Source organism: Brassica napus, chromosome A5 (genome assembly GCF_020379485.1).
Source record: "Brassica napus cultivar Da-Ae chromosome A5, Da-Ae, whole genome shotgun sequence".
NCBI classification, from domain to species: Eukaryota; Viridiplantae; Streptophyta; class Magnoliopsida; order Brassicales; family Brassicaceae; genus Brassica; species Brassica napus.
This window is the reverse complement of record NC_063438.1, coordinates 27,293,432-27,313,354: the sequence shown is the minus strand read 5'-3', so window position 1 is coordinate 27,313,354 and position 19,923 is coordinate 27,293,432. Positions and strand designations below refer to the sequence as shown.

General features: G+C 35.5%; 4 protein-coding genes and 1 pseudogene across 4 annotated transcripts; all 5 read right to left on the bottom strand.

Annotated features, from left to right (window-relative positions):
- Positions 1 to 475: 475 nt before the first annotated feature.
- Positions 476 to 3,104, bottom strand: LOC111212968 (transmembrane protein 184A-like). The gene is made up of 6 exons (XM_022714611.2): positions 2,834 to 3,104; positions 2,429 to 2,662; positions 2,215 to 2,364; positions 1,859 to 2,144; positions 1,548 to 1,781; positions 476 to 1,117 (listed from the first exon to the last, which is right to left on the bottom strand). The coding sequence occupies exons 2-6, from the start codon at positions 2,659 to 2,661 to the stop codon at positions 743 to 745; spliced, it is 1,278 nt and encodes a 425-aa protein (XP_022570332.1). The 5' UTR covers position 2,662; positions 2,834 to 3,104; the 3' UTR covers positions 476 to 742.
- A 1,364-nt stretch (positions 3,105 to 4,468) lies between these two features.
- Positions 4,469 to 5,966, bottom strand: LOC125609119 (probable voltage-gated potassium channel subunit beta). Its single transcript, XM_048780113.1, has 3 exons — positions 5,612 to 5,966; positions 5,323 to 5,332; positions 4,469 to 5,248 (listed from the first exon to the last, which is right to left on the bottom strand). Exons 1-3 carry the CDS (start codon positions 5,791 to 5,793, stop codon positions 5,078 to 5,080), a joined length of 363 nt encoding a protein of 120 aa, XP_048636070.1. The 5' UTR covers positions 5,794 to 5,966; the 3' UTR covers positions 4,469 to 5,077.
- Positions 5,967 to 6,689: 723 nt separating this feature from the next.
- Positions 6,690 to 8,541, bottom strand: LOC111212967 (annotated as a pseudogene).
- Positions 8,542 to 10,716: 2,175 nt separating this feature from the next.
- Positions 10,717 to 13,133, bottom strand: LOC106400037 (sugar transport protein 6). The gene is made up of 4 exons (XM_013840453.3): positions 12,838 to 13,133; positions 12,430 to 12,749; positions 11,460 to 12,086; positions 10,717 to 11,375 (listed from the first exon to the last, which is right to left on the bottom strand). The coding sequence occupies exons 1-4, from the start codon at positions 12,965 to 12,967 to the stop codon at positions 10,938 to 10,940; spliced, it is 1,515 nt and encodes a 504-aa protein (XP_013695907.3). The 5' UTR covers positions 12,968 to 13,133; the 3' UTR covers positions 10,717 to 10,937.
- Positions 13,134 to 14,019: 886 nt separating this feature from the next.
- On the bottom strand, positions 14,020 to 19,541 carry LOC106397390 (long chain acyl-CoA synthetase 6, peroxisomal-like). Its single transcript, XM_048780112.1, has 23 exons — positions 19,292 to 19,541; positions 19,136 to 19,196; positions 18,971 to 19,048; positions 18,294 to 18,365; positions 18,134 to 18,215; positions 17,944 to 18,049; positions 17,782 to 17,858; positions 17,591 to 17,635; positions 17,384 to 17,470; positions 16,950 to 17,039; positions 16,719 to 16,798; positions 16,469 to 16,562; positions 16,264 to 16,352; positions 16,100 to 16,188; positions 15,826 to 15,955; positions 15,546 to 15,664; positions 15,343 to 15,466; positions 15,161 to 15,247; positions 14,932 to 15,035; positions 14,760 to 14,845; positions 14,580 to 14,666; positions 14,397 to 14,483; positions 14,020 to 14,284 (listed from the first exon to the last, which is right to left on the bottom strand). The coding sequence occupies exons 1-23, from the start codon at positions 19,407 to 19,409 to the stop codon at positions 14,195 to 14,197; spliced, it is 2,082 nt and encodes a 693-aa protein (XP_048636069.1). The 5' UTR covers positions 19,410 to 19,541; the 3' UTR covers positions 14,020 to 14,194.
- Positions 19,542 to 19,923: the final 382 nt, after the last annotated feature.

Genomic DNA, 19,923 nt, shown 5'->3' with positions numbered 1-19,923 from the left:
AGAATAGATGTAAAACCAGAAAATAATAAAATGAATTCATTATTTAAACAAAAAATCAAATAAATTCATTAAAAGAATAAAAACATGGAAAATGAAATAAATTTTAAATTCTAAAACAACAATTAATATAAAACAAAAAAAAATATAAAATGGAGAAATATAAAAATATTTATATTCATCAAACTATTTACTTAAAACAATCTGAATTGCGACTTTGCAGAGTTAAAAAGACTGGAATGACAAAATGATATTGACACTTTCAACATAAAATGTATTTTGGTGGTGTATCCATATTTAAAATTTACTTAATTGTTTTTATATAAGCATATGCTAAAAAGAACAAAAAGTTTAGGTCCAAGGCAGAATTAATACAATGTTATCATAATTATAACACAAACAAAAGAGTTGATATATTATTCTGCGGTCTGAAAGGAACATAAAAAGAGATGGCCTAACTCCACACAAACTCAAAACATTATCTAACTCTTTCTAATTGCACACCAAATGTTTCACAACTTTTCAGATTGTGTAATCATTTTATATCTACAAACCAAAAAAAATAGTGAACCAAGCAACAAACAAGAAGTAAGCTGTGACCAGTGGAAGACTCATCAGAACAACAAGTTATATCTCAATCTCCAATTAATATTTTCCAGTTTTAACAACACACTTGAGAGACTCCTGAATCTAACACTCTTGTTACTGTTAAATGGTGGATCCTACGTCATCATCTTCCTCCTCACTATCTAGCTCCTCCTCCACTTGGATTTGCAGAAGGTACTTTACTTGGGTAGCTAGATATATCGATGTCCATGAGCGACATGTCATACATTGTGGAAGCAGAGTCCGAGGCATCCACCAACAAAGAAGATTTCATGGTCTCAGGGCGTGCAGCATCAGAAGTTGCACCTGAAGTTTTCGGTGTGCTTGTTCCCGAGGACGAGTGACTGGAGGGTGAAACACCCTCTATCTTGTTTCCAAACATGTGTTTGTTCTTCCTTACAGCATCCATCTCCTGACCAGTTGGCACAAATGTCCGTACTCGGTACTTCGTCGTCCCTTCCTCACCACCATCATTGTGGTTGTACAGCACATAATCGTGATACGCAGGAGCAAACTGTAAGAAATCAAACTCATCAACACACAGTTTTAAGTAGGCATGGGATTTTGAACCGAACCGAACCAAAATTTTGATTATTTCAGTTAAAAGTTTCGTTTTATTTGGTAGTTTTCTATAAAAAAATCGAATTTCTTCTTTAAAAATTATAACCAAACCATACCAAAAACTTGAACTAAACTAACCGAACTAACCAAATTTCGAACCGAATTTAACAAAATTAAACCAAAATCTAAACGAATCAAAACTTATGTAGGATTTTCAAAAACCAAACTAACCCAATGCCGAAACAAACTTTATTTCGGATTAATTTGGTAAGATTTATACTGAACCGAACTAACTGAAAACCAAACTACCCGAACTAACCGAACCCTCATGTCTACTTTTAACCATTCCAATGTTTTGTTTTACAAACGAATAATCAGTTTACCTGGTGAACAGTATCATGGTAGAAATCATTTAGTTGAACAGCATGTGCTAGACTTGCTGAGAAACTGTGAGCTCCTCCAACATTGGCACCTTCATACTCCTTGTAAGGAAATGCATAGAAATGTGCCGCTGCAGCAATAAGCATCTCCACACATATTATAAAATTTTGAAACAGCGCTGCTTCTTCTTCATCCCTTATAAATCCAGATTTAGCAAAAAGGAAAACCAAAACACCCTGTAACACAAAAAATGTCCAAAATGTGTTAATAAAATTGTTGAAGATAATGCAAAAAAAGAGACATTATTTATTACCTGCCAATATGTAAGAAAGACAACAGACTTAATAATCACAAACTTGGGGACTGGATTGAACGGCTTCAGGAGATCTTTACAAGCCACATAAAAGAGAACCAGCGCATACAAAGCTACTGTGTATGAGATCGTGTAGATGATGGTAAGATAGAGATAGGATTGGTTAGGATTAAAATTTCCATCCTTGTACTTCCCTTTTGCGTAAAGCACAAGTGTGACAGCAACTAGGATTGGCTTTAGGATTACAAACTGTAAACAACCTTGCTTGCACCGTCGAATAAAACGCCTACACATTGTACAATAACCACATATAAGCTAAACACATATTAGCTAAGGAGATGGTCATATAAACTAACCCGTCTAGGGGTAGAGGTGGGAAGCAACAAGTCATGAGATGCCATGAAGGCTTCAAAGAGCGGCCAGTTAAACTTATAACAACCGAACCTGGTCCTCCAACCCATGCCAAGCACAAGGAAAGAAAGTTATAAATCACCCACGCTTCGTAACTGCCACAGAAACATAAACCTATCAGGTCTGCAATTGTTGAAACCAAAGCACAAAAGCACTCACACTTCTCGGATGGAGTTGAAATAAATGGAGCTTTTGGGCAAGACGAGAGCCAAGAAGGACATCAAGGCGTAGACAGGGACCATGAAGACAATGCGAACGATGTATCTCTGATAAATGGGTTCCGTGTAGTTCAAGAGGTGCTTGTAGATATGGAACAAGGCCAGAGCAATGGCTCCGCCTGTGCATAGAAACGCCAATATAATGAGGTAGATAGGTAGCATATCCGCCGCCATTCTGCAAAAAGAGAGACACTTTAGTAAAGCAAACTTCAAACAAGAGCTAAGAAAGATCAAAGATCGGAGCTTTAAAGAGAGGAAACAATAAATTAACAAGGATTAGACTTTGAGCTTAAGTGGGTTGTTGTTGAATCTGAGAGTGATTGAAACGCAATCAAAAAGCGCGTACCTTAAAAGAGTCGTAGATGCAATTAGAAAGCGAGAGAGATGGGTTAAGGAGAAAGATCGAAACTTTGAGATCTACGTATAGTTTTTTTTTCTGGGATTTTTGTGATCTGGGTTTTACGCTAGACCTGATCGGGAAGAGGAAAGGAGGAAACTTTGAGGATGTTGTGGAATTCAAATTTGTTTGTCTCAAGTGAATAAAGCAGTCGACGCGAAGAAGAAGAAGGAAACGCGGAGAGATTAAGGAATGTTTTATTATTTTATCAGCCTAATACAGCCTGAGATGTTCTAACCATAAGATTAATTTAAAGTTTTTTTTTTTTGTTAAAGCAAATCTTTTGGGAATAATCTTATTCCCTTCCACCACAATTCAATGATTTTTTTTGTTATAGCTAGTTTCTTGTACAAATATGAGCTTTATTCACTACTAGAGTCTTTGTCCGCGCTACGCGCGGAAAATGAGTTTGAATATATTATTCGATAGCTTCTTTTACTAATATTAAGAATTTATTTGCTAAGTCCAATTATGTTTTGATTTGGATGTTGACATTTTATATAATTTTTTCCATAGGTGGATAGATAAAATTGTCAAAAAATAGAAAATAATAAATTAGTTTAAAGGAAAAAGACAGATGGAAAAATATTTTGTTTCTTTTATTACAGTCGAGTCAAACAAAATGTAATACTTGGTAGGACATAAGAAAAAGAATAGAAACAGGGTGCAGTCTTTTTTTCACTCTATAACTTTGGTTGTGTTGGAGTTTCTTTGTACCTCAGCTAATTCTGTAGTTAATATGGTATTCGTTCTTTAAAATGTTTGATGTATTTGACTGAGCTGTCAAAGTAAAATTTGGTTGCTAGTGAAGAAGCGAGTTCCAATTTTCATGCACCTGAATATTTAAAAATAATTGTATGAACAATATGTTAAATATAAAACACTTACCTTTAGACTTTTTTGGGATGAGAGGAGAGAGACGCTGAGAAGCGTTCTCAAAAATAAACGCGGGTGGATGGTGAAAGACAAATTCCAATAACTAACTCTCCTTTCGAAAATTCTCTAATTATTATTTTTTTTCAATTAAGATTATTAATAATTTTTTGATTTTATTCGTTTCACTTGTACTCTTGAGATGATCTATCTACTAATAATTATAAATCCGGATTTACTTCTTTTGTTTTCTCAAATAGTAAATTCATAAAATTGCCTAGGAACGTTTTTCTCTATTTCTTACTTTCTTTAGACAATTCTAAAAAAAATTGTTTTCTGATTTAACTAAATAAAATAGAATATCCAAAATTAGTTTTAAAATGACGGTGAAAAATGAATCTTACCCCAAAAGAAAATCGAAGTTGTATAGGATATCTATGTAAAAAAAAATCAGAAATGTCTTTTCAAACAAAAAAATCAGAAATGTACGTGCATGTATGTTTTAAGAAGAAACTAAATAATTGGAACTAAACAATTGCCAACAGGTAGACTAAACATTAGACTTAGGATGGTGCTGACATTATGATGTGCATGATCAGCATTATATACTTTTCATCAAATCTTTAAATTAGTATATCTTCACTTCCTCTGTTTTTATAAAATAAAAACTTATATGATAATTAACAACTGTTTTTTTAACACAGTTAACAATCGTTTAAATGAGCTTTTCAATATACTACATTACTACTGACCTCTTGACAACAACTATAAAAGCCAACTTTTAAGTTTCAAAAACATTATACTTGTTTTTAAAAAGTGGAAACAACAAAAACTAAAACACAACAGATAATGCTCTCTCTGTCTCTGAGTCTTAAAATGCATATGAGAACAAACAGAGCTAACACGTGACAACAGCTATGCTAAGCTTCTCTCTAGTAGATAATAACCTCTGTTCTGATTGTTCAAGTTCATTAGATCTCTTTTGTAACTCAGATCGTACGGCCAGAAGGGACTCCTCTGCATCGTCATGTGTAACTCCCTTCTCGGTATCTGCAAGGTCAGACGTCAAAGAATCTACTGCGCCAGCCGCTCCAATGTCGATACTCTTCACATTCTCTTCTTCCGTGGACAATGCTACGCTGATATCATTTTCGGAATTCGCAACTTCTTTTCTCGGTTCATCTCCACTATCAGAAGTTGCTGTGGTGTTTCCTGGCTGAAGCGTGTCAACTGAAACATCACTGTTAGCTGCTGCATTTACAGAAGTCGGTGGAGGATCAACAACCTCCTCACCAATATTCACATGAGATGAAGCTCCTCCTACAGCCACATCAGACGGAGCTTCTGCCTCGTCACTGACACCACCAGTGTCAGGTTTAGGCTCATGCTTCTTACCAGATTTTTTGGAGGATTTCCTTGGCTTGTACTGCCCTTGGGGTCCTTTTTATGATCAGTGTTTTTGTCAGCCTTCTTTTGACGAAACTGTTGAAGCTGAAAATGAAGTTAAAAAAACTCAGCGATTAACCAACGCAAGAAGAAGAGCCGACCTGTCGTCTTAGAATCACCTGACATGGTCTGAAAGCCTCTCAAGGAAATACACATAAATGACATGAGGCTTTAGCCTGATTGGAATAAGGAATCAATGAATGGAGACAAATAAAAATGGAGAGGCGTTACAGAACCACTGAGAGGTTCCATAGTAGAAACGACGGAAGACATTGACACTAAAAGACCTAAAGCTCGAACTCTTTATTTCAATCTCAGGAACCCTAAGAGTTAAATCATAATCTAAAACTCAAAACCCTAGAATAGATCTTCAAGAAATAAAATATAAAAAAATCAAATCTTTATGACCTGTGGCAATAGAGGACATCTACATAGTCCATATCGAGTCTTTTGAGAGAAGCTTTGGTTCCTTCGATGATATGTTTCCTCGAGAAACCTTTATCGTTAGGACCAGGACCACCCCAGAAGATCTTGGTGGAGACCACGATGTCGGATCTCCGCCAGTCCAGCTCGCGAATCGCCAGACCCATGATCTTCTCAGCTCGGCCATTGGCGTAAACCTCGGCGTTGTCGAAGAAGTTGACTCCGTGATCATGGCAGCACTGGAGAATCAGACGTGAAACGGAACAAATAAGAGGAAGAGCAAAGGGGATGTCGAAGAGTTAGGGTTTGAAGAAATGAGAAAGGGCGAGATCTCAGCATACATACTCGGCGAGGTATCAGATTTCTGTCTCTAAAGTCTGATGGGCTCCATGGCCCAAACGTATACACAGCAGATCAAAGGAGAAAAACGCAAAGCCCAAACGAAAACGCCAAAGAATAACACGGGCAACAAAGAGCTTACGTGGCAAAACATTGCAACCTGATTGGTTGATTTTTTTGTCTGACGTGGACACCCTCCCTACTCCTCATATATCCCTTTTAATATAGTATAGATTTCATAATGTTTCTAACAAAAAAAAAACAGTAATAAGTATTATTTATTTATACTAGTATTTATAAAGTGATTTGACTTATTTATCATATTCTCCATAATTTTAATTATGACGGGATAATCACTCATCACACCTATCTTGCTTCTTATCAACCAGCAATTAATTCACATGTTTTGCTGTCGTCAACGAACAATCATCAGTTCACAATCTTTTCTACAATTAATTCATGTGTTGATGATAATATAACTTAGAGCTAACGTGAAACATAAAAAAAAAATGATGGGCCTGGGCTGGACTAGTCCAATCTCCATTTCTTCTGGTTTGAACTTTGAACCTTTGACTACACTGTATTCTATAAGAATAAATGGAACCAATAAAACTGATTGTATAGATATAGCCATATACTGGGGAGAATCAAGCTGCATGTAAATGAAACATCTTCACCGGCTTATTGTTTTTTATTTTAGCTTTCACACACTATATTACAAACCACATTATCATTATCATTTGTTCATATTCCAATACATTTTCAGTCATTTTCTTTAAACTTATTAATAATGACCACCATGGTTAATTAGAAGAAAACCTTGCTTCGAGATATCTAACCATGTTGACATCCAGCTGAAACGCTAAAATCTCCGGCATGATCAAAGGCTTCGAACCAAAAACAGCTTCCGCGATTGTGATTGTACCGGGGTTCTGGCTTCCTAGACCAGCAAACGCAACCGCATTCGTCCTCCCAACGTTCACTTGAAAATGTATCATTCCTCTTTTGACCCCCTGGGGCAAAGTCAATACGGACAAGAGAAACTTCGAGAGTGTTGAGTCCAGGGATCTTGTCGACGTTGACGTTGGTAACGTTGGAGCCGACACGGTTTATGGTGTTTCCCGCGATGTTTAGTTCGGAAGTGAAAAAATCCTCGGCTTTCACGTATTTTGGGTCTTTGCAGAATTTTCCATTCACGAAAACTGAGAATAAAAAGATGAAAGTAATTAATTATATCGTAATATTGATGTTATGTATTCGTTGGTTACTTACTGATGATATATAGTATAATATTACTATGTATATTTTGTTCAATAACTCGACCAGCATTATTAGTATTAGTATATAGACAGTAATATTATATCATAAATAGTACGATGTTAAGGATCTATATATAGTATTATAGTAGATTGATTACCGCCATTAGCGTCATCGACGGCAACGCATGCAGAAGTCTTGAAGAGGAGGTCGTGACAAGATACAAATGAAGATGCTAAAGCCAATAAGATGACTTTGGCTACAATGAAGCGAAGAAACCCTTTCATGTTTTGTATTTCCGATGTATTTATTTTTCTCACTAGCTTTGGTGGTAAGGATTTGAGATATTGCACTTTGCACAAGAATGATAAGCTATATATAGCACAATAGATCATTGATTTTATTTTATTTTATTTTTGTTGATAATGTGTTTTTATTAAATTGAGGGTCGTACTAAATTCTAGTGGTTACATCTTATTGGTGAGTCTTTTTTTTGTCAACCCTTTAAATTTCATATTGGTGAGTCTACTATTTTCAGTTTAAATATTAATACGCGAAGTGTCAAATTTTAGATTTAAATTTGGAAATAACCCTAAGCAATCTCGAATTTATAATTATAAACAACTTCAACGAGTTAAGAGAGAAGATATATATATGCAAATGCCTTAGGATGGTAGGTACGAAGTTATAAAAAGCAAATACCTGTGAAATAGTAGATTGCGAGTAGCTAGCGGCGGTGAGGGTTTAGGAGTTGGTTTCTTTCTCGAGGAATACGGCGTTTTGGGGCCGCAGGACACCTCTGTGGGTGGCTTCTTTAACGTAGTGGCGGATCTGGAGCGGGCCAGATCAATATTGCTGTTATCGACAATATTGCCATATCAATCGATGTCAATGACCGTAATCCACTTCTACCTTTTTATGATATATATCTCAGCCAAGGTAGAAGGGCTTCTTTTTCCTTCGACTAATTCATCGTGTTTACTGATAAGCTAGAATATAGCATGCACCATGTGCAAATCTATACTATTATTTGAGAAGTGAATTTGCTGATTTGTTATGTTCTCTATAATTTTAGGTAATTTTGCTTAATTATCTTATTTTTATTAGGTTTTAGCTAAGTCATTGATTGATTATTAGTTTTTAGAGGAGTTACTAATTTATTAACTAAAAACACTCTTAATGATTTTACATATAATTAAAAAGAATTTATTATAATAATATTAAATTTATATGTTATATTAAATATTTAGTTAATTTATCATATTTGTCATATTTTACTAGGTTTTAATCTCTTAAATAGATCATTGATTTATTATTAGTTTTTAACTGAGTCACTATTTTATTAATTTAAACAATATCCTTGATTAATTTTATTTATAATTAAAACAAATCTGATTTTAATAATATTAAATTTATATGGTATATCAAATAACTGATTATAAACTAATATAATAAAATTATCAAAAACCATATTAAAAATATAATTCTTATATATATTGTGCTTCTATCTTCAAACAAAAATTTTTATTATAAAATTTTAAAAACTAAGATATAAAAAATTTATTATTAAATATTATTCAAACAAAAAAAATTATATAAAGATATTTTCTAAACTATTTCTAATATATGGGTGTTTCAAAAAATGTAACACAACAATAAGTATATATTTTTTAACATATACAAATAATTTAATGTTTGATTTAACTATTTGAAAACATAAAAAATAATTAATTATACCGGTTTTTTGGATTAATATATAAGACATAAACTAATAAATATTCAAAGAAGATTATGTCCGCATGCGCGGGCAAACCCCTAGTTAGTATATATATATACTTAACAAATTTATTTTTAATATTTTTAATACAAATTTCAAATTATTAAATTGGATATATTTTAAATTAATATTATATATAATTTTAATATTCATATTGGTAATCAATATATTAAATATGTTTTTTGTTTCATATTTTTATTTTTAGAATGTTGATTTTGGATTAAAAAATTTCATAGTAATAATAAAATTAGAAAAGTTGGATTTGTAGTAAAACACTTATTATACTTGTTGACTGAAAAGAACGTCAGCCATAACTCATAAAAAATCAACAAATAACAAAAGTGAATAAACTTCATATATTATCAATAATTTTGATTTTTAAAACCATGAGAAAATATAATAAATGGAAAAAAATTACCTTTATATTTTCTTAGATTATACTTATATTATGCTTATTATTTTCTACATTAGTTTTTCTGTTATTTAATATTTTATCTAAGTTTTTTATGCTTCTACATTTTAAAAATATATTTTAGTTAATTCTAACTTTTAGAGAGAAAATTGAAAAACGATCTTGTATGGTTTTGAAGATAAACCTAGGAAACAGTTGCTTTTAAAACTGAACAGTTTTTACTAAATTGTAGGGTTTTTACTAAATCAACTGTTCAGCTTTAAAAGTAAATGTTCCCTAGGTTTTTCTTCAAAACCAAACAAGATCGTTTCTCAATTTTCTCTCTGAAAGTTAGAAATCATGCGAATGCTTATCCACTTTGTGTCTGTCTTGTACTTGTCCTCGTCCTTGTCTTTTTTTTTTGTCACAAAACATACTAAGATTAAAAGCCCAAACAAGGCAAAGTCGGCCCACAAAGTGTGGGATTACACAGAAGCAGCTCTAAGGGCCTGTTTAGCCAAAGAATCTGCTTTTTCATTGTTCTTGCGTGGAATATGAGAAAAAACGATAAACTCAAACTCAGAGGAGATTTCTTGAATATCTCTGACGATACCCACAATTTCCTTCATCTGTTGTTTGTTGTTGATTGCTGCTATGAGCGTTAAGCTGTCGGAGCATACCCTGAGCTTTGAGAGCTTCAATGTTGCCGCCATACAGAGGCCTGATCTGACTGCTAGTGCCTCCGCGATTAGTGGGGAATTGACGAAGTCTTGTGTTGTGTGACCTTGATCCTGAGCTGGATTCTGTAGCCCTGTGAAGATCCATGCGAGTCCCGCCTTTCGCTGTCCTTTGTCCCATGCCGCATCAGTCCGACATTCAATTAGGTCTTGTTGTCCTCGTCCTTGTCAAGTTAAGTTTAGTCTTCTTTTTTCTCAATTCTTTCCAATATGGGTCTCGTCACCCTTTCTAATTTCTTTCTCTCTTGTTTTGCTGTTTTGTTTTCTAGGTGGACTTGTCCAGGGTAAAGTTCTTGTTCCCGGATTACGTCATGTGGTGCTCTCCACCAAAACATAAAATCTTCTTTTCTTTCATAGAATTATATTATCAAAACATATATAAGCAAAGTTTTATATTTCAAAGTACTAAATCACGTGTTAACACATGTTGTAAAAAAATATTTTTTTGAGTGAATAAATTTAACATTCTTCAAAAAAATAACATATATAAGTAAATAATTAATTGTTAAAGAAATTTTCATGGAATTTCATTGATAAAAACACCTAATCAGAATCAATAGGTTTGTTAGTTTAGAGGATTACTTGTGGACCAAGAAACCTATACATACTATAAAAACATAGGATTCTTATCATAAATTGTTAGAGAAATTTTCATGGAATTTCATTGATAAAAACACCTAACCTGAATCAACAGGTTGGTATTATTACACTATTTGTCCCACGAAACAACACAAGTAACGAAAGAGTTATACAAACATCAACAAAGAAACATGAAAAGAAAAACACACAAGAGAGACATATTGACTTCAATCAGTTTCTCTTCTCCACATCATCCTCATCAAGCATATACCTTTTCCAGAACCAATGAGGCTTCCACACACTCTCCCTCATATCATCAATAGCCACTCCTTTAGTCTCCGGTATGAAGAACATCGCAAACAGTCCCATCACAACGATCCAAGCACTGAAGAAGAAGAATATCCCCGATCTCATCCCGCAAAGCATCGACAAGAAAGCCTGCGCGATCACGAACGTGAAGAACATGTTGCACGAGACAGCAACGGCGAACCCTGCACTTCGTGTCTCTAGTGGGAAAGTCTCGCTAGGAATCAGCCATCCTAAAGGTCCCCATGACCACGCGAATCCCATCACGTAAACGCACACAAAGATCACAACCACTAGCGCTTGTGGCTTCCCGAGTGTCCCCGTCGTGCCTAAGTCTTTCGCTAGGATGATTCCAATGATCAACTGTTTCAAGAAATTGTTAGGTTTAGATGATTACTTGTATAGCAAGAAACATATATTTAAGACGCAACAGATAGGTTTAAGGACCTGGCAAATGAGCATGTGAACGGAAGATTGTAGAAGAAGGAATCTCCGACCAGTCTTGTCGACGAGGTAGATCCCGACGAACGTACTGAGAACGTTGATAGTTCCCGTGATAACCGCGGAGAGAAGAGCTGCTTCGCTTCCAAAACCAACGGTCTGGAACAGAACCGGTGCATAGAACATAATAGCATTGATTCCAGTAAACTGCTGGAAAAGCTGGAGAAGCATTCCGATGATGAACGGTGGGCGACTCGCTGGCTTCAACAGTTTCCTGAAAGGGTCCTTGACCTGACTCGCAATGTCACAAGCATGGACGATAGATTCATACTCTTCATTGATATCTTCAACTCCTCTGATCTTCCTTAGTGCTTCTTTGCCTTCTTCGTTCTTGTTGCGCTCGATGAGGCTCGTGGGAGTCTCGCAGATGATCAGTGAACCGAAGAGAAGGAAAACGGCGGGAATCGCGGCTCCACCGAGAGCAATACGCCAACCGTAAGGATGTACCTTGGCAGTGAAGTAATTGACAAGGTTGGCTATTAGGATTCCTATTGTGACCATGAGTTGGAACACAATGTTGAGACCTCCCCTGAGCTGTGCTGGAGCAATCTCCGACAAGAAAAGCGGCACTGCCTGAAAATGTAAGGTACATGCAAATTTTGTTTAAAATTATTTCTAGACCATGTTCAGGAAAAAATAATAACAAATGTTTGATAAAATAATGTAGTTTCAAAAGTTATTAGTCTCATCTATTTTTGTTTAAAGTGTTTTTGTTTTAATTTATAAGTTTTAAATTTTAAAATATATCTAAAATTTTAAAGTTTTAAATTCTAATTGTAACATTTCTCATAATTGTAATATCATAGCGTTAAAAAAATTCTAATTTATATCTTTAATTAAAATATATATATTATACGAAAATCCTGTTTAACTGCTCCATTACGGCTATGTCCCAGAGAGTTAATTATATATGTACCTGGTTGCCAAAGCCAACACCAAAGCCAAGCAAGATTCTTCCAAAAATCAACATGATGAGGTTAACCGCTCCCGCGGTTAGTCCCACACCGATCAAGAAGAAGATAGAAGCGAACTGCATCGTGGGCTTCCTTCCGAGTTTAGAACAAACGGCTGAAGCGAAGAAGCTGGCAACGAGCGCGGCTAGGTAAAGAGAAGATGTGAACAGCTGCAAGAACTGGTTATCATACTTGCAGTAATTATTCTCATGTGCGTGCTTCTTCCTCTCCCACACAGCAGGGAAAAATTCTTTCAAGAAATCGTCCATAGCCGTCACTCCACCTTTTTTTTAAATCACAGGTCATTAACATTAGCTAAAAAGAAAAAAAATCAAGAAGAGATAACTTGAGACACAAGAAAGAGAGTAAACCGGAAATTCCGATGTCGTAACCGAAGATCAAACCGCCGAAAGCAGCAATGACAACGCAGATAAAGACATAGACAGTCAACTTGGCTTCGAAAGCAGGAGCGTTCCCGTTAGATGATACAACAACAGCCATGGTTTGGTGAATATGGATCAGACACCACCACTCAAACTCAGTATATATGTAAAGTTAGATATATACAAAAGTTTTTTTTGTGTGTTAGCTAAAGATGAAACATGAAGGAAACTGAAGGAAGGAGACAGAGACCCTGCTTGAAATGACAGACTCTGTTAGATAGAGGATGAAGCAGATCTTATATTTATAGGACACGACAAATAATCTCAGACCAAAGTGTGATCCAGACTTGTCTAAAAATGGGATTGTGGTTCCGAAATAGCACATGCGAGTTCCACGGTTACGGTATGGCTTTTAAGTTGCAACTGTAGATCATAATCTTGTTTTCTCTTTTACCAACTTATTTTTTTTTTGGATTACACAGTCAAATCTTCATTTACCATCAGATTGGGGATGTCTAGCCCGGTTAACCGAACCGATCCACTCAATAACCATATATCAAAGCTTAACCGGATCCTAAATTTGTTTTTTTCGGTTTTGTTTTGTTATACCCGAAATTAAAACAACATTTAACTTTCTTAAGATAGTAAAGCAACATAACAGTAATTTCAAAAACTAAAAAAACTAGTATTATTGTTGCGTGTGAATCTGAGCCTAATCTCCAAATCACAATCGATTTTGGATAACAGATGTGAACAGATATATTTGAATATGACTAGATGCAGAGATCAGCATTTAGGCTTTGATAATTTGACTTTCTTAAGATAAAAACAACATTTAAATTTCTTAAGATAGTAAAGCAGCATAACAGTATTTACCAAAGCTATAAAAACTAGCACTATCGTGGCGTGTGGATCTGAGCCTAATCTCCAAAATCACAATCGATTTTGGATGTATTGTTATATAACAGATGTGAACAGATTTATTTGGATATGACTAGATGCAGAGATTATCATTTAGGCTTTGATAATTTGTTATCACATCCACTTATAGACAAGGTTTTACATTGTTCTGACCAGTTTCTGTGGTAAAGAAAAGACCCAAAACATAGCAAGCTAATAAAGAATCGTCGTTTCGTGATAGGTTCGATGAATCTGCAATGAAAAAACGAATTCAGAATGTTTTGCCTTTCTTTATTACACAGAAAAACTTATTAGTATGTATATAATGTAGCACCTTTATTACGTTGACGAGCATTCAATAAATATGTAGCAAGAATAAAAATGAAAAAGAATACAGTTTGGGTGGACTTGTTGTTATTAATCACTCTGGAATCACAAAGCTTTATTAGCGGTGGGTGGGATCAGAAGCAGCAAGCTCCTTGTACATGTTTGTTATTGCTTCTGCGAAATATTCCTTTGCTTGTGGTCTCTTAATCTGCAGCAAACATTTCAATCAGTTTCATTTCACATTCCTAATTGAATTCACCTTTAATAGCTAAGTTTGAACGAAGTATATTATATAATTCGGAACTTATTGATCTACTTACCTTTAACGTCGGTGTCAACAAGCCATTTTCTAGCGTGAATGGCTCCAGCACCAACGTCACAGCTTTTGCAAACTCAAAGCCTCTCAACTGCATCAAAAAGAAAAGTCTTAGTCAGTGATGATGGTGTTTTTGAGAATAGTAACCAAAGATTAGATTAAATAAATGTTTCTGAGATGCAATTGCCTGAGCTTCTCTTCCAACAGCGTCCATGTCAGATACTACTGCTGCTTTCACTCTCGGGTTATTGCACAATTCCCTCGGATCTCCATGCTGCATTTAGCATATACTTGTATAAGGTTACTTTTCTAGTGTTACATCTGAGATAATTAATAATTTGGTGAAGGTAAGTTATACTTATATCACCTTAATGCCTTGCGAAGCGGCCCAGCTTTTAAGCACATCTGGATCAACCGATACAACAGCGACCAATGATGAATTAAAGCTATCACCTGAAAAAAAAATGGATAACATGTGAGATGGGGAAAGAGTTATGCAAATACTCAACAAAACAATTTAGAAAAAAAGATTCGCTTACCATATATGAAGCATTGTCCCACAAATTTGCATTTGGCATACACGTTTTCAATCTTCTCTGGAGCTATGTACTCCCCTTGCGCCAACTTGAAGATGTTCTTCTTCCTATTCAAATAATTGAGGAAAGTTTACTAAGATGATTCTCGATTCAAATAAAGAAGAGGCCTTCAGTCTTTGTGAGCCAAAGCATTTGTAGTTACTAATGAAACAGTGGATAACAATTAAAGTACCTGTCAATAATTTGTAGACGTCCTCCCGGAAGCCACAGGCCTATATCTCCAGTGTGAAGCCATCCATCTTCATCAACCACTTCCTTCCTGAAGATAGAAACATTTTACTGAAAGGATTATATTTTTGAAGTACAATTTGGTTAGTGAAAGCGGGAACTTGTAATGCAATTAGGTGTTCATACGTTTGAACTTCATCTTTGTAATAGCCTCTAAAAACAATAGGACCCCTCACACAAATTTCGCCGCGGGGATTGGGCTGATCTGCCGATGTATAGTTCATTTCCGGGACATCCACAAGCTTTATTTCTGAAAAAAAAAGAAATGCATTAAAATCACATAACGATTCAAATTGTATATTTAGTTCCGAAGCCAGTATAAAGCTCACCACAAGCTGGATTAGGAGAGCCAACATGTCCAATGAGGTTATCACCCTCGTCCATCCCACTTATAACACAAGCTGTTTCAGTCATCCCATATCCCTCTAAAACCCTTGCTCCAAAGCATCTGGGGCAGAGTTTACAAAATTAAATTAAAAAAAAAATAAAGAGAATCGCTAGCAAATGTCAAACAAGTTAAAGATAGAGATGGGATCATTGGGGACTAAAGAGTGTTAAGTCTATTGTATAGTATGACAGAACACAATATTTTAAAAGAAACCAACTTACATTTTCATAAATTCCATGACTTCAGGAGACAGAGGTGAAGCCCCAGACGTCATAAAACGAACCCGGCCTCCAAGTTTGTCCTTTATTTTATTAAAGACCAGCCTGTCCCATATTCCAGAAGCATTCTTTCCTGAACCAACAGTACGAAATACAAAGCAAATCAAACAACTTTAAGAACCCGACAGTCATCAAAATTCCGAGCTGTCTCGGATATTACAACACAAAGCCACAGACGCACATTGCAAATAGAGTTAATGTGCATGAAAGGACCTACCATTTAGGAGAGCCTGCTTCTTTGCATTATAGGCAGCATTGAAGAGCCTCTCTTTCAGCCCGCCAGAGGATTTTACAGCATTATTGATACTAGCAACAACAAGTTTACCATTGATTTAGTGAATCAGCCAAGAGCATATATCAACAAACTGAAGCCATTATTACCCATCATATATTCTATTGTATAATCGAGGAACACTGCTGAATACAGTAGGTCTCAGAGCCGCCAAATCATCCAGTAGTTTCATATTGTCCTGCAGAAAGTTTTCCAGGTGGTTCGTCCAATCAAAATTATATTTTCAGACATTTTGCCATCACGTTAAAACAAAATTTATGCCAAATAATTGGTTAAAAGGATTGAGTTTCCAACCCCTTGGTAGAAACCAACAGCAACTCCAAAGTACACGGTTAGGATTTGATTTGATCGTTCGTAAATGTGTGCCAGCGGGAGATATGAAATGTAACTGGAAAGTAAAAGAGAGTACGACCAGATTAGTTACAAGTATTTAATTGAGAAAAGACCACTTAAGAATAGAGGTACATGCAGTACATATATAAAAGGGAGAACGTTTAAAATCTTTTGCTATTAGTCTATTAGTAAAAAGAAGGAGTGTACTTACATATCTGAAGAGAAAAACTTCACACTAAAACTGGATCCAGCAACATTTGAAATCAAGTTTGCATGAGTCAATACGACTCCCTTTTCATCCAGAAGAAGAGCAGGCCAGGGAGGAATGAGGCATGCATAATAACATAAACAGTAATTTAGATGCTCTAGAATGTGTAAATATGAAATAAGGAACATTATTGTCCCAGATTTGAAGATCAATAAAATTTCAAGTAAACAAAACCTTGGGGGTCCCAGTTGTTCCGCTTGTATAGCATATGGTTGCAACATCATCTGGTTTTGGTGGTACGAACGGCTGAGGTTTACTGCGTCCCTGAAACAAATTTAGGTGGTCAGAAAACTGTGAACCAACATGTACCACAACTTATGCTTCACGAAGAAAGGTACAGAGTGACTATAATATCTAAATGGGACCACTATGATGAGATATATGGGAAAGCTGTAGGTGTAGACCTTATGTAAATTAAAGTCGAATTATAGGTAAAAGTACAATGATATAGATGTAGATTTGTGCATGTATGACTACTAAGTGTTCAGTGTATATAGTTGTTGAAAATTCACAAAGACTTAGTTGATAGAAAGTCCCTAATCCTACTTATCTTCAAATCACGGATATTGCATTAGAGTTTCCAGAGTAGATAGCAGAGAAGAGTATACCTGATTCAGTAACACTGAATATGAGACGACTTTCACTCCTGCTGATGCGGGAAGGGAAGGCAAAGATTCATTCAACCCTCCAACAACCTACTTGGTACATGAGAAGTCTCAGAAAACAGAGAGAATAAAACTAATTTGAAAGCTGTAATTACAATACTCAAGAGCGTAATCAATAATTAAAAAAAAATAAACGAGGTTTCTTCATACCACCACGAGGCGTACACTTGGCATCTCAGACAAGCCGCTAATTAACTGCAAGCTCCAGCGATAATCCAACCAGGGAAGCGAGTAAAAGGACGTCAGAAAAACGATCAGTTAACTAAGGTTTTATTTTTATCTCACTATCATCCAGGCAACAATTAAAAAGGGAAATTCAGGCATTAGATTGATGGACTTACGGAGTTTAACGTCTCCGCCACACAAAAAATGGCTTGCACATTTGCATGATTGACAATAAATTGTACAGCATCAGGACCTTGAGCAGTTATTGAAAGAAAAAAAGAAAACATAATTAGAACATCTCTAAAAAAAGCTTGCAAACAGATAAACAGAATACTTACCAAGAGTATCATACAAAGGAACCGACACATAAGAATAAGCAGAACAAGCATGATCAACAATGAGCCACTCTGGGCGGTTGATAAAGTAAATTCCAACAGTAGATCCCTGATCAAGAGAAAACACACAAACCTCCGTCAGCTAAAACAACAATCCAGGAAAAAAAAGAGAGTTAAAATCAAAATCATTTACCATGGTGATTCCGTGGTGAACCAAACCAGAACCTATAGCAGTTCTCGCTGTACCAACTTCACCATACGTCATCCATTTGTAGCTAGAAGAAGAATAAACCAAGGTCACGTAACAGTAAGCTTAGGCATATAAACAGAATCATTAAAAGTTAGGAGCTCACTCTCCAACTGTTCCATCGACGCGAACGCGAGTTCCTAAGTACTTGTAGTCCCGAAAATCATGAACAGCATGCCTTCACATTCCGAAAAACACAGTAGTAATAATAATCAATATTTTTAAAACCAGACCGCAAACCGGACCAAATAATTATTTGGGTCACGGTTCAATATTTTTAAACAAACATAAAATAATATTACATATAAACTATTTTTGTTCATATGGTTAGTTTATACTCCCTCCGTTCGGATTTATATGACGTTTTAGAAACTGGCACATAAATTAAGAATGTTGCTATAATATCTATTTTAACCTTTCATTTATGTTTTATTTTCAATTGACTTCATATCATTATCACTAGAGATCATTAATTGCAAGGGTAGAAAAAGTCATATGTTATCTTTTTTTACCTAGGACTTTGTGAACGTCAAGTATTATGAGACAAAAGAAAATCTCTAAAACGTCTAATAATTTCGAACGGAAGGAGTATATTTTTAATATTTTTTATAAAATTCAGTAATTTAGAAATCCAATCCTACTGTTCATGGTTGAACCAGTTATTAGACTTGGCTACGTGACCGGTTCATCATCGAACCTGGTCCAACCACCTGGTCGGTCCGGTTTTAATAATCAGAGGAGTTTAATTAAAACTGATATAGAAGAAGGATTCGAAATCCATACTCAAAGTTGTCATGGAGAGTGGCGATATCAGGATGATCAGGGAATCTGCTAACGAGCTTAAACGGAGATCGAGCAGATCTATAACAAAATTCAAATCGAGCACAGCGTTAAAACCGTTGAAAGGAAGAGAAGAAGACGACGATGATCGTGGATGATGATAATAACCTGTAGACGTTCCAATCGCCAGTGCTCAGTTTCTCGGGAAGCGCGACGCTGTAGCCATTATCTGATCAATGATCAGAATCGTAGAAAAAAAACGATAAGGAATCAATCACAAAGATGATCGGAGCTGAGACGAGGAGAAAGATGTGAGATACTGACCGAGACAGAACTCGCCGGCCGTGGGATTGGAGCGGATGAGAGGGGAGGAGCGAGAAGACGTGACGAGATGGGAGTGGATGGAGTTTATGCGGCGGCGCGCGGCGGAGGAAGAATCCATGATCCGATTCGGAATCTGAATAAGAGAGAGAGAGAGAGTGGATTGATCCGGGAAGAGAGCACGCTTTTTGTAACTCTCTCTCTCTATGCTGATGTCGCTATCCGTTGATTTCGTGAATCTTATGAACTTCTAATAAAATTGCAAATAATAAAATAATTAATAACACGTCACGAGATAAATGAACTTTTATTAAAAAAATTCTTCTTATTTGTGCAGTGATATTAATTCAAGGAAAATTAAGCTAAATGGACCCTACGAGGCCCATTAAAGGTAAGTCTATTACTGATTTTGTATTCTTTATTTATTTGCAATCCAGCAGAAGGCCCATTTAGTGGATCAATTTTTTAAATTGAATGTAAAATTAGATTCAATTTGTAAAAAAATAAAAACAATTATATTTAAGGAATAAGAATCGAAACTTTACCAGTGAGAGGAGTTGCTAAGTTCTTTAGGAGATGATGAATCCAGAAACTTCCAGAGTTGATCCACATTAGAAATTGGTGATCTAGTCATC